This window comes from Sphaerodactylus townsendi, linkage group LG02 (assembly GCF_021028975.2).
Source record: "Sphaerodactylus townsendi isolate TG3544 linkage group LG02, MPM_Stown_v2.3, whole genome shotgun sequence".
Lineage (NCBI taxonomy): Eukaryota > Metazoa > Chordata > Lepidosauria > Squamata > Sphaerodactylidae > Sphaerodactylus > Sphaerodactylus townsendi.
In genome coordinates this window covers 136,894,859-136,908,871 of record NC_059426.1, presented here as the reverse complement: position 1 = coordinate 136,908,871, position 14,013 = coordinate 136,894,859, and the positions used below count along the sequence as shown (strand labels likewise).

Genomic DNA, 14,013 nt, shown 5'->3' with positions numbered 1-14,013 from the left:
CTTCACATTCACGCCAGCATCAGTGTTACACAAAGGCAAGGTATGGTCATGTTCTTCACCATGCAAACTCTGGTTAGTTCAGTATTCATTCCAAACAAATAAGACAGCACACTTAAATCATTCTGAGCTACCTCTGCTATGTAATAATTCACGTTTTAAAAAATTCAGGAGAACAATTCTGAATTAGTTCTGAAATAACTCTGAGCATCTCTGTTCACTTGAACAAGTCTTCTGTTACACTAAGTGAAATAAAAATCATTCTTTCAATATGATAGAAGTGTTCCATTTATGCATAAAAACACAAATCTGAACTTCATAAATCAAACAGGATTAAACCCATGTAGGGGTTCTTTGAATAAATGATCAGTCTATATTTGTTTCTGAGTTTGCTTTCAGAGAGCACGACTACAGATACTATGGCTGAAGTAAGAGAACTAAACCTGACAGAAGAAGAAAAATGTGGCAAAATATACACTAAAAATGAATATGTTAAGAGGTTTGTTCTAATTAAATGAATACACAATTAAACCTTGTTTTTATTAAATGACAACAGGACTTGAATTTATATTCCCTGTCAACCCTAATTGATTTTTTCAATCTAAAAGATAGTATTCCCAGTATAGTATATCTTTAAATGTAATATCATTCAATATAATGTACAACTATGCAATAAATTATTAACAAACACTTATACTGAAAGGCCACGGAAAGGCCACGGAAATGGCCACGGAAAGGCCACGGAAAGGCCACGGAAATGGCCACGGGAGTACTATTTATTTCACAGGCATGTTGTAGATGGTGAAACTACTGGTCATGGTGGCTACCATATTATAATATCTGACACAGAAGCAACTATCATTTCATCCTACAAATTCCATGGACATCATTCAGTGAAGTATTTCATTCTGACAGAACAAGGCATTACAAGAACTGAAAACAGAAACATCACTTTTAAAATACCAGTTTATCAGAACAATCCAAAATAGTCTACTCAAAATCCTGCTGAGGTCTAGTCAATGGAGCTTCCTCCCAGGAAAGAGTTCTCAGGATTGTACTGTAAACTCCTCAGCCCTCATAAAATAACCAAGAATATACATATATATATTTAAAAAATCTATGGAATAATAGTATTCTAAATTAAAAACAATAATTCTAAGGCTGAAGTCCTCTCTAAAGTTACAGAGAAATGAGCTTTAACTAAATTAATGAGATTTAGTTCAAAGTAAATGTGTTTAGAATTAGACACTTAAGAAGGCAATTTATGCACTAATATACAAACTAACGTATTTTGGTATAACACTATATTTCATCTTATACATGTAACGTATTCTACTAGAGAATCATGATCCTAAAAAACTTTTAATTTCCTATACAAAGATTCCATTATAACAACATGATGCTGCTAAACACCATTAGTGTCTGTCAGGCAAACCTCCAAATAATAACTAACATATGTTAAATATTCAGCTTTTTTAATTCCTACTCATATACAAACGTCAAACAAATGTCATTACACTTACATAAACATTACCAAAGTTACTGTCAAATTTGATATTTCCCCATACAATTCAGATATTAAAACTTATTTTCCTTTATAATAACCACCACTTGTATAAAGTGTAACAAAACTCCCTCCCACCCACCCACCCACCCACAAAAACTTTCTACATTTTAAGAAAGAAATATTTAATATTCTTCAGCCTAAAATTCAGGTGTAATAGAAAAAATAGTATAAGAATATCTAAATAATACCTACACTTAGAGTGGCCCTAACAGCTTTACAGTTTAATACTGAAGCTGAGCATCCAGTTCTTTAATGTTTACAATACTGCTGTAGTTAAAAAGGTTATACCAAACCACCTTCAATGTGTTACACAAGACCCTGGGATCCCTCTGACAAACCGTTTGCGCAAAAGGAATTGCTACTCACTACAGATGAGCAGGTAACTATAATGGTATCTAACTGCAATTTTAGGAGATGTTTATTTTTTAGAAAATTGGTTATCAAACATGTTTGTACATTTTGATTAGCAGAACTTTGGGCTGTGAAGATCCATATGAGTGTATATGATCAATACACTCATATGGACCCTAAATAATGTATGATTCCAGTAAGTAAAAATTCATCAAATCAAATATGGTAGGTGAGGGTTTCAAATTGTGAACATCAGTGTGACTGTTAATCCATAAATCAGGAATCACAGATAGTGTGGTAATGTGGGAGGCTCTATTTAATAAAGGTCATTATAACTCCTAGCTCTAGAGCTATAAGATCTAATATCCTCTCTGGTACCTCTATGATATGCCCATGCATTACAGTTCTTGTTGACAGTCTGTTGCCTTGGAAATATTTCATTATTTCAGTTTTTCCATTTGTAGACCCTTGGCCTTGTGATATGAAGGCCACCCTATTTCATATTTTCGATTATCATTTAAGCAATCTTCTGAAGCTATTTATATAAAAGCAAGTGTTAGACAATGCATATCATCATTTATCACTGCTGTATTTAAGCATATACTCTAGAAAGAAATACCAAAAAGGTTTTTTCCCCCTTTACTTAACAGCAGTAACACAGTTTGCTTTACAAATCACTGCCGGCGTATTACATGCATTATACATGCATGTCATTTTTATTTCTTTTGGGGATACAATTGGATAATCCTCGGCTGGTTTTGAACTGCTGGCATCTCTATAACACTTCAGAAAAAAGTGCAACAAGTTTAAATCAGGTCACCTTTTTCAAATAATTAACTAAATAAAAAGTTTTTTTAAATGTCCACTGCCTACCAGCCCTTTGGGGGAGGGCGGTATAAAAGTGGAATAAATAATAATAATAATAATAATAATAATAATAATAATAATAATAATAATAATAATAATAATAATAATAATAATACCAAACATGAAAGACTACCCACTAATTTTAAACCTCTTACTATTCAGAACATGCAAACATTTGTAAATGTCTTACTTCTGCAAAATGAATTCTTAAATTTTAATAAAAAGCAAAGCATTCCTACTATACATACTAGGGAGTCTCACTGATTTTCGTGGAACCTGTGTTTATGTGAACACAGGATTCCAGCTACAATTCAGCATGTAGTTAACATATCAAAGTCCTACTTGGCTTAATGGGACAATATGTATAACAGTTTGCAAGACTGCAGAAGCATATAATACTTAGCGAGAAAGTAGTAAAATAAACTATGCCATTAGAAACAGCAGTTTTAGAAAAAGCAGTCAATCTACTGCATTCAACACCTCAGTGAAATATGGAGTTTATTTTAAGAATATATTAATATTTCATTATTTTAGATAATCTTTAATTTCAGAAACAGTATTATGGGACAGAACATCTTATGCAGAAATCCCAACAATAACGTATAGGCCACTGAATCCTAAAACGTGCAAAATATTGCAGATTATGTCAACAAGTAAGACTTCCGGACACGAAACAACTATCTGGACATACGGCCAAGCTTGGAATTATTAGTGTTTCATGCATTTAGGCAACTTTCCCCCCTGAAATTACCACTCCTCCTACTCCCTACAGGATAAAACTACTCTGATCCAACCTTTAAGATGACAGCATCAGAGCTGAACAAGAATATGCTATTAAAGGGCATTAAATTAAATACAGTATATCCTCCTACAACTTCAATCAGAATTTCAGACCAAGTGTTATTTAGTACAGCTCTCAAGTGGAGCAGAATAACAAATCGCACACTTTGATTTAGCTTCTTCGAATGCCAAATGGAGACAGGTGATAAAGAAAGCACTCATGCACAGGCTATGAAGTTTCCCCTAGAAATTAATTCTATCTTCAAGATTCCTATCTCAGAAAAATTCCCAAAATGGCACACAAATATGCCTCTGCTGGAGAGATTACTAAAGCCGTCCCAGCAAATACACTTATTACTAATATAGTACCAAGCTCATAGAGAAGAAAGCAGAATTGTCTGTTGTAAAGGGGGGGGGGGAGAGATGGAGCACACTGGTTTGCTTTTTTTTCCTTCTCAGTACATAAACTCTACATGTGGGAAACCAGCAGGCTGCTAAAGACATTATTAGTAAATATCCAAATACTTTTAGAATTACTGGAAGGAAAATGTTGAATGTTCATAGCTAAAGAGAAATAAAAGAACACTGAATGTCTGATTTTTAGAAATTTCATCTAGATGCAATGCCAACATGAACATATCTCAACACTGCTGAAGGTACAAAATGCAACAGTTTATTCTATAAACAAAACCCCTATGCAAGGATATGATCAAAGGCAAGCACAGTTGGATTTAAACCTAGATATAAAATAAAACTAAACCAACTCAACTCCAGCACTTCAGTTCAACTGCTGTATAAAGTATACCCACAAACACTGTTCAAGTGAGCATACAAATTTACATTTAACCTCTTCTTTGATATGCTGATTGGAGCATTAAAACAAGAAAGCATTCTTTAAATTTTCCTGGTGGATTAATTCAAAATGTTTGGCAGAATATTTTTAAATGACATGCAAAGGTAGTTTTCATTTTACATCTTAATTAGAAACCTTCCTCACCGCTTCATCTACTTAGCTCATTGGTTTAATACCAGAGCAAAAGAGGAAACTGATATATACGCCTGTGCCTTTCTTTGGCCAGATGCCCCTGAAATGAAGATTTCAGTAGGCATTATTAAGAAATATCAGGTGGGCCTCTTAACTTTGCTATACAGAGCTTAGCGGTGGGTAGACACAGAGGGAGCTGTCATTCCTTGCGGCAACGGGACTGTCACTCCACAACCATTCTACTCTGGGGGCTCAGAGTCTCTTAGTACCCATGGCAACCTCCTAGCCACTCTCAATTGTTTACAATGTATCCTTGTGATTTTTGGCCCATGTCTTGCATCCGTTCCTCTCCCCTTTCTGCTTTGCAAGGATTGGTCTGTATTTTAAAAGCCTTGGGGTTTCAGCCAGCCCATTCTAAGTGCTGACCCTTTGCTTCAGTTATAAGTAGGGTATAGGTTGCCATTACTCTTTCACGGGGAAAGCATTCTGCACATGCTCAAAGAAAACAGCTTCTTGGGCTAAACCTTAGTTCAACTTAACTCCTTTATGGCTCTGCAAAAGAGGGGCAGCTGACTTGCTTTCCTTTGCCTTCAAAAGTGCTCATATTTTTCACCCCTCAAGTTGCCATTCATACACCCTCCCATTGTTTCTAAGGGCTCTTCCAGATGTGCCTGTTACTCTCAGTGGCCAGGCAATCGAACCTCTACCAATCCTTCCATCCATGAGCCCTTCTTTGAAGATGCACTTTACTTTTTTACTAAAACGACAGCTGCAATCATGTCATCAGCCACACAGCCCGACCGGGATCAACAGCAAAAAAGTGCATGGGGACGAAAAGCGAAAACAGAAGGGCTGCAGAGCCTTAAGGGACCACCCATCTCGCACTCACTGCCACGATAAACTCTTCTCGTAGTTACTGTAGCATCTCCATCGTGCAATAAACAAGTTGAGAACTAAGCGCCCCCCCCCCCCCACACACACACACCTCGGCTGATCCCAAAAGGCTGGAGACGAGGGGAAGGTTAAACGTTGGGCAGGGCGAAATTGTCGCGGCGCTCCAACCAAACTTGCCCAAGCAGTTGCGAAGAGTCGCTAAGCGAGCTCCTCTCCTGTAGTTTTGGCCTAGCTGCACAAACCCACCCTGGGCCTGGCGCAAGCTCTCCGCCTCTCCAACGCGCCCCCTCCCCGTCCGCTCTGTCTATTCCAACCCCACCCCCCCATCCCCGCCCCCACCCGCCTCGTCGAGACCAGCCAGCCGAAAAGTTGCCTCCCGGGAATTCCGCCTCACACCCCCTTTCTTTCTCTCCCGCCAATGCGGCCAGCCAAACACCGACTCCTGCAATGTGGGGAGGCGCACAGCCGCCGCCGCTGGGTAGCCTAGCAAACGTTGCGCGCGTGTGTGTCTGTGTCTGTGGCGGCGGCAGCAGCAGCAGCAGACAAATATGCATGCACCAAGAGAAACTCCCCAGACCCAGAAGCACCAGCAGGCGTTTGCAGGCGGAGAGGGCAGTCGCCGCCGTCTGCCTCTCCTCTCCCTCCTCCCTTTCCTTTCCCGGGCATGTAAGCCAACCAACCCAGACCCCAGGCAGCCGGCGGCGGCCACAGACCCAGGCAGGCGCTGCGGCTGCCGCAGGTTCAATACAGAGAAAGTGTTACCGTTCTCGCCTGGAAGGATCCTGCTGAAAGCTTGGCTTGGTGGGCGCCATCTTCCCGGGCTTTCCCCCCCTTTTTCCTCTCTCTCCCTTACTTTTCCCCCTCCTGGTGTTGCCGTGTGGTGTTGTGTCTAGCGGCGGCGGCGGCGGCAATGGCCCTGCTTAGACAGGCAGGCTGAGGAAAAGTACTGAGGCCAATGCATGGCGGGCTCCCGCTCCCCGGCGCAGCGGTCCTGGCGCAGGTCGCTTCGCTCTGCTCGCTCGCTAGCGCCGCTGGTGCTGCTGCTGCTGCTGCTCTGGCCGCCGCCGTCCATAAGCCGAGGAGCGCAGAGAGCCCAGGCTCCGCCGCCTCCGAAGACATGCCAGGCGCAGCGACGAGAGGCCCGCCGCAGCCGAGGGAGGAAGGCGTGCAGCCCCGGCCATTGGCGTCGCCCGGCAGGTGGGACCGCGAGCCACACACGCGCACGGCCCGCGGGACCGGCTTAAGAGTCAGGCCAGGCCATGGGAGCGGGAGGGGGGGAGTGAGAAGTCAGGGCTCTCCCGGCTTGACCGCTGGGAAAGTATTTCTGGGCATTGCCCAGCTGCTTCCCCAGCTCCGGCTGCTCTCGCTCTTGTGCGTGAGGAGGGACAGGAGAGCCTCGGCTGCCGGCGCAACAACGCCACTCAGTTGCAGTTTCGCAGACTTTCCTTCTCTGGAGTAGCAGAGACGGCAGCGGGGGAAAGAGGGAGAGGAAGGCTGGAAACCGCAGACGGACGCACGCGCCCCTTCGCTCACCGCTGGGACTAAACTCTGTCAAAAAAACCCCGGGATGCATTCGCGGAATAGCATCGTGCACGAGTACCGCAAGATGTAACCGAACCGGGTGTGCTTTGAAGCACATTGTAAACAGCGTATGTTCACACACTCGGGAGGGTGATGTGTAGAAATCTATTCGCATGCGCGCGTTTATGTACACAGTCTGTGAAAAGCAGCAGATCCTTCTAGCCACGCAAACTGGCACGTGCGTCTGATTCTGGTCCGAGATCCAAATACCGTATACGACAGCAGACGTGTGACTGCACACAAATATGGGGCGCGTATGCAGTCTATCGGCACCCACAGCTCTCATATTTCGTGTCACAGCCATGCTGGAAAGTTCACTTTGGTCCTAACAGTTCCGACAAACTCCTACAGGGTCAATTTATAAATTGTTCGCCTAATATCCGGATTAAGAGATGGGACTGAGAGGGGCATTTTACACGCTGGGAAAAAAGGGATCCCAACCATTTTTCATAATCATGTGACTTTTTAAAGCAGATCATTTTTTAGTAATTTTGTTACAGCCCCTACCTTGCTCCCAGATTAGGAAAGGTGAGTTATCAATATTGCTGACAGAATCAGAATCTTAGAAACTAAAGGTATTCTAAGTGGATTTGTGGGGGGGGGGGGACCCAAAGGAATGCAACAGCTGCACGTGTGGGTAGGCAAGCGAATAAGCTGCACAAGTACTTTGCAAAGTGCCTGGAAGTTTGACTGCAGGGCGCAGTCAGTGACCCAAAACAATATGATCTTTGCCTCAGGAGGCAGTGAGCTTGACCTGCCTCATGTCCCTCCGGCTCCAAGGAGCAGATACAGGCAGCCTCTGTAGCCAGCAGTGCCCCGAGCTCAGACTCTCTCCAGAGTTGGCACTCTATTCACAGCCTTCTGATTTATCTCCATCCATTTAAAGAATCATTCTTTTACAATAAGAAACAGAAATAAATAACTTTTTTTAAAAAAAAGTCTTGATTTTCTATCAAAAATTAAATAGGGTTCTTTTAACTGCATTGGGCTGCGAGATTTCATAAACTGGAGACCATCCCCCCTTAAAACAATGAAGTTAACAGGTGTCATATGGTTTTTACAGGGTGTGGAAGTACTACCAATATCCTGAAACACTTTTGCGAGAATCATAACACTGAGTATTTTTATAAAGGTTAAGGAAAAAATGTGATGTGTTCAAACTGGAATTACATGTTAAGGACTTTATTATGCCTTTCCAAAGTAAGGAAAGTGCACAGATTTAAAACTGTAAAAGAAACAAGCAAACCCTAATAATGTCAAGTATTCACAGCCCAAGACAATGAATGTTTTATTAGAAGCAGTTCAAAGTAAGCATGCAAAGCACTGCATTCCTTAGGACTGCATAAATAAATATGTAATATATAGCTACCTTCTTTGATAGATCAGCAATAAACTGCTAATTAGCAATAAATTGAAATTTATCAAATAAGTGCTATCCCTTTAATTTCTTCTCCTTCAAGAAGAAATCAGACAGTTAAACTGTGATACTAAAAAGTTGGCCCTTTAACTCCTTCCCACGCAGCATGAACTCTCAAGAGCCACCCTCCATTTATGCAAAAAGTACATTATTTCTGAAATGTTGTCCCCTGACTTGTCCTTTCACAAATAAAACTATTTTGACTGCATCCTAGTAAAGCTTCCTCTATAATTTAAGAATTCTTCCATACGTGGAAAAAAATTAAAAACCAAGGGAGGCAACTGACATGCCAACTTTTCCCTATCCTTTGTATCTGTCACATACTGCACTTACTTTATAGAAAGGATTATTATGTTTGCTTGAAGCCAAACAAGGCTGATCTTGAATTTCAAACATCAGTTGGCTAGCAGAGTACTGTAACATTTCTTGAGATGACTTAAGGAGTCTCAAGTTTGCTTTTTAAATTTTTTGCTTGGCAGAAAGTGAAAAGTCTCACAAATGTTCACCGGGAAAGTTCACAAAAAGTAAATACTATTTTGTTTTCAAAAAGTTGCCCCTCAACTTAACTGTGTAGGCAAAATCAAGTGGAAAGAGAGGTGAATCGCTTAAATGTAAATATTGGTGGTTCCAAGCAAGAGGTTTTGACCAGCAAAGTTTGAAATTTAAGTTTCAAGCACTGATTGTTTATGTTTGCACAAATCATTGAGCTTTCCCTCATCCAATATTTTATTTAATCTGGTAATGGAAAACAAGGTTTTTAGAGCCACATGTGTAACACAAAAAGAAATAATAAAATGTTGTACGGTTCACAGGAGAACTCCCTTTTGCATCCAACTTTTTGACCATAACATCTTTTTCTATTATCTTCTAACAAAGAAAACCAAACAAAAACTTCATAAATGTTAAACAAAGAAGTGTCTGTCATGCAATTAAGCCTCACTTTAGCATTAGCACCTGTCTGTGAATTAGTGGAAGGGGAATGGGGGGATGAAAAGGTGAGAAAGATCTTTAAACTGCATTATGACTTTCCCCCTCCTAAAGAAGCTGTCTGTGAATCTTGAAATTTGCATTAGAATGCATTTCGGATGAATACTTATCAGTGCTGAGCCCACTCAGGGCTTCCTGCTAGATTTCCCCCGTCTAACAGGTGACATGCTAATACCGCTGCAATAAAAGTGTGGAACTGCAAGGGTGAAACGTCAAGTGAAAACTCTATCTTGCTCAATTGAAAACAAATTATCAATCACCCTAGCGAGATCAATTACACCTCTTGGCTGCCACGCTGTGGGGTTTGTACAAGACATTGACATTGAGAAATCCCTGCTTGAGAAAGGAGAAGCAGGCGGGATCCTAAACTTTGCAGCAGCAGAAGTGGAGGAGGGTGTACAAATTCCACCCCTCAGCCTACCGGGAATTTCACTTTCTCCTTTGCTATTGTTATTTCCCAACCTCAAGCAGCCAGAACATTGCCGGCCACCGTTTTCCAGAGGTCCGTTTGGCTTAGTATTTGCATTCCCATAAGCATTCAACAGCACGAAGGGGAAGATGAACACAAAGCCGGGCAAGAAAGTGAAGTAGCCTAACCCAGACGATCGTACACACGCACACCCCCTCTTGGATTCTGCACTCACCGTTGCTGATAGGAAGTGATGCCCTGGACGTTTTGCGGATTCCCGTTGGCTGCGGTGCTGGCTCTCCCCATGCCCGGTCCGGCCGGCACTCCTCCCGCTGCTCCGCCGGCCGCAGCCGCAGTCACCTGCACGCTGAAATCCGGGAAGATCCGGATCATCCCCGCGGCTCAGCACCCAGCGAGTGTCGGTGAAGAGGTAGAGCAGCTCCTCTCCCTCCGGCGGCTGCAGCAGCAGAGGCAGGCACACTGCAATCCCATTAGTGAGCGGCGACCACTGGGAGGGAGGCGAAGCGCTTTGATCTGAGCTACTAGGCTGAGATTGGGGAGGGGGCCTTAGCGCGAAGCCGAGCGGGGAGGGAAGGTATTTTTTTTTACCAATTTGCAAACATGCAACGTGTCAGGATTTGAGGGAGAAGCGCGGGAAGCCGCCACAGAGGGAGCGATCCAGAGGGCGGGCGTGGGGAATCTCTCCAAAGCGCAGGCACTGTTGTCGCTAGACCCTCCGCCGGAGTCCAAGCCGAGAAGGGACAGCGAGAGGCGAGGAGAGGGGCGCCGTTACTTGAGCGTGGCTGTGAAAATGATGGGCAGCCAGGGTCGCCCTGCCCCCTCCCTCCGCCCTCCAAACGCAAGCCTTGCTGGATTTCTCGGGTTTTCAGAAATGTTGCCGACCCACAGGCAAAGGGGCGGGGGAGGAAAAGGAGGGGAAGATCCCCAGCTCCCAAAACAAAAAAGAGTGTGGAGGAGGAGGAGGAAGAAGAGGACTTGGTCCAGCGCAAGTTGTTAGGAACTCGCTGGCTTTCCCGCTCCGCTCCCCCCGCCACCCCCTTTCTGTGCGTCCCCTCTCCCTGCTTTTGTGTAAGACAGAGTTTGTTCTTTACTACAGGCGAGTGGCTCTCCTGCCCTCCCAGTGAGCTCCGCTGTGATTGCTGCTCAAACTTAGAAGGGGGGGCATGTGCGTGTGCACGCCTGTGTGCACCGATCCTCTTTGCCGCTCCAACATATCAATTATACTGTTCAGAGCAGGGCAAGAAAGCCTTTCGCAAACGCACCCTACTGAGCAGGAACAAATGTGCTGAGGAGGGAGAAGGTTCGCCGGCTCTGCGCTCACCAACTGAGTCTCTCGTAGCGATTCGCCGTCCCTAAAACTGGTCTGGGGGCGATCTAGAAACCAGTCGCGCACATGGTGGGTACCAGCCGGCTCTTTACCCACTTGAAGCGGGTTGCCATTTTAGTTATGCAGAAGTTCGGTTAAACCCTATTCAAGCTTACTTCTAAAGCGCAGGGGGAAGCGCAGTGCTTTTGTGCAAATTGAGGCACGATGGGACAAATTTACATTCCTTGTCTCCTTAAAAGCTTCCTGGGTGCTGCATAGCAAACAAAACAGGAGGGAACTGCAGCCAGCTAGCCTTGCAAAACAGGACACGAGCTCGCGTGTGTCTGTGAGCACGGCTTTTCAAGGGCGCCCTCCTGGGTAGCAGTGCCGGACCAGGCGCTGGAATGCGTGCAGCGGTAGCCGCCCCAGACTTCATGCCTTTCCCACTCTCGCAAGCTCTTCCTTGCACGGGAGTCGCGGGCGTCAGCGAGGGGAAAGGTATTTACTCAGCCGAAGCTGCGGGCGGACTCCCCTGGCGTTAAGCAAAAGCACTGCAGTCCCGGGTTTCTATGAGTGATTTAGTGGAGCCGGCCGCTGCGCTTGCACCTGGTGCGTCCTGTCAACAGGGCAGGTCCATTCAGGTGTCAGGGCAGTTGGAAGAAGAATGAAGTGCTAGCACCCTCCCAAGAGAGGGTATATTAAGTGCAAGGTTGGTGCGACCACTTATCAGCGGAGTTTAAATTTGACCATAAGTAATCAGAAGCCACACACACACTGTCAGTCTGCACATTTATATTTGTGCGTGGGTTTTAAATTACCTAGTTCATGGTGCATAAATTGAGGGGGATACCTTATGTAGGTTTACCACATGTGCACAGAACATCTCTTTTTAAAACTGAACAAGTAACCTGAGACTCTTGAATAAGGATGGCACATACCATATCTGCTGGCTTTTCTTCCTGACACATCTGTCTTTAATAGGCAATGCAGTTGTTTGCTTTCATAGACTCCTGCCTATCAAGAGGGGCAACTTTTATTACAGACATGCACATGAGAGTTACTCTCATGGGATTTCTTTATCTCCCTCAGTTTCTTCCGTCAGGCTTCTAACTTTCAATTCACTTTGTTATCAGTCTTCCTACCAAAATATTTTTGTCCTCTATAATTTAGTGTGAGAGCCAATCTAAACATTCATGGGATTCATGGTGCCTCTGATACATGCCTATGGAGAATTGTATTAATAGGTGGAATGTTACATTTGTTTCAACATTAAGATGCCCTCCCATAGCACCACAGGGAGAGGGATGAGCTATAACCTTTCTTCCTGAGATGTGAGGTTTCTGATCTTGATATATGGTAGCAGGAACATGCAAGCTCCCACTTGTTATCTGACATAGTAGCCTTGGTGAAGACAGTTGTTTCTATAAATGCATTCCCCCTTTCTCCGTTTGACAGACTTAAGGAATGGAAAACTCAGCATTTGCTTTTTATTTATTTATATTCCACCTTTCACTCCAGTGGGAGCCCAAAGTGGCTCACATCAGTCTCCTCTCCTTCACTTTGGACATTTAAAAAAAACCCCTAATAAACACAATAAACTGCATTTGCTCTTACCAGGCATCCAATTTAATTTGAAAAGGATCTTGTGTGTAAGGAATGCTCAAGTTGTTTCTGTGTCTGGAATTTACACACTGCTTCCATATATGTTCCTTTTGAAATGTTAAATTGGAATCCTGCGGAAAGACTATGTGATCTATTCTACTGGCTCCTTAGAATATCCGCTCTCAATGGACAAATTTTGCTCTTATTTAAGATCTGTTTTAGGGATTCACACAAGACACTAGAGACTCAAACTGGAATTTCCTTGAATCACCTACAGCATATATCTTTAGTACATGTGTGCTTGGGAAAGAGGATGGCTCCCTTTTAGCTATTCTGTGACCAATTGTGGTATTTTGATTCTGACTTGCTAACACAAATGTGGTGGTAGTGAGGAATAGAGAACTATCAAAGTCCACTTATTTCAAACACTGTACTCTAAGAAGAGTAGGTACTGCTGATCAGATTATTTAGTATTGCCAAGATTAGTTTTTGCAGTGGAAGCTCCAGACATTGCTTGTCAAGAAACAGGCATTCTACCAGAGGCATGGTAAAACATTTTGAAAGGACTAAGCAAAGATTTCTAACAAAGTAATGTTCACACATTGTAATACTTTGTGTCAATAGTCCACTTTACAGAATATGGTCTTTCTTCTGAGTGCAATTCTATAACAAGGAATCAATAATTTTTTTATTTTTTTTATTTTTTCCCCTTTAGTATTTTTGTTCTAAACCAAATTAAGATACAGAAATTCAATGATAAAACAGAGTCTGCATTCAAATCCTTTGTATTAAACAGCATCTGTGTTTGCATTCCGCTTTAATACAAAACGCTTTGGACTTCAGCTAATACCAAGAGATATGAAACTAGTTAGTCCCCACATGTTGCACATAAAAAGAATTCATAATGAGCATCTGTGGGATGTGGAATGGATCCCATGAGTTAGCTGAAGACCTCATAACGTAAGAGCTGAGAAGCCTAAGTGAATTATGACTGTCTCTTTCCTCACAAGTAGGATTAATTTTCTATCCCACTTATATTCATTATCTATCCTGTTTATACCACAGAGACATCAATTGTTTGAGTGTTAAATATAAAGACTTCACAGGAAAATATGAATTTGCTAGCTGAAGCACTCCCTTCCCCTTCGCTAGCCAAAATGTTACTCAGACTCCCCTGTTTAATGAACAATAGTAAATAGAGACGTTTGCAGATTGTTTAAACAAGTGTGGTCTGCATATATTTTCCCTC

General features: G+C 43.0%; 1 protein-coding gene across 14 annotated transcripts in view; it reads right to left on the bottom strand.

The window, feature by feature from the left end:
* Positions 1-10,705, bottom strand: part of NPAS3 (neuronal PAS domain protein 3) — an 875,259-nt gene extending 864,554 nt beyond the window's left edge. For 4 of the 14 annotated variants that reach the window (XM_048484757.1, XM_048484760.1, XM_048484758.1 and 1 more), the window contains exon 1: positions 6,295-6,940. In XM_048484757.1, coding sequence (XP_048340714.1) covers positions 6,295-6,560 — 266 coding nt within the window. In that variant the 5' untranslated portion in view covers positions 6,561-6,940. Of the gene's footprint in view, positions 1-6,203; positions 6,941-10,070 lie in introns of those variants that run through there. The other 10 variants (XM_048484763.1, XM_048484765.1, XM_048484767.1 and 7 more) reach the window with 8 other exon arrangements.
* Between the last annotated feature and the right edge of the window lie 3,308 nt (positions 10,706-14,013).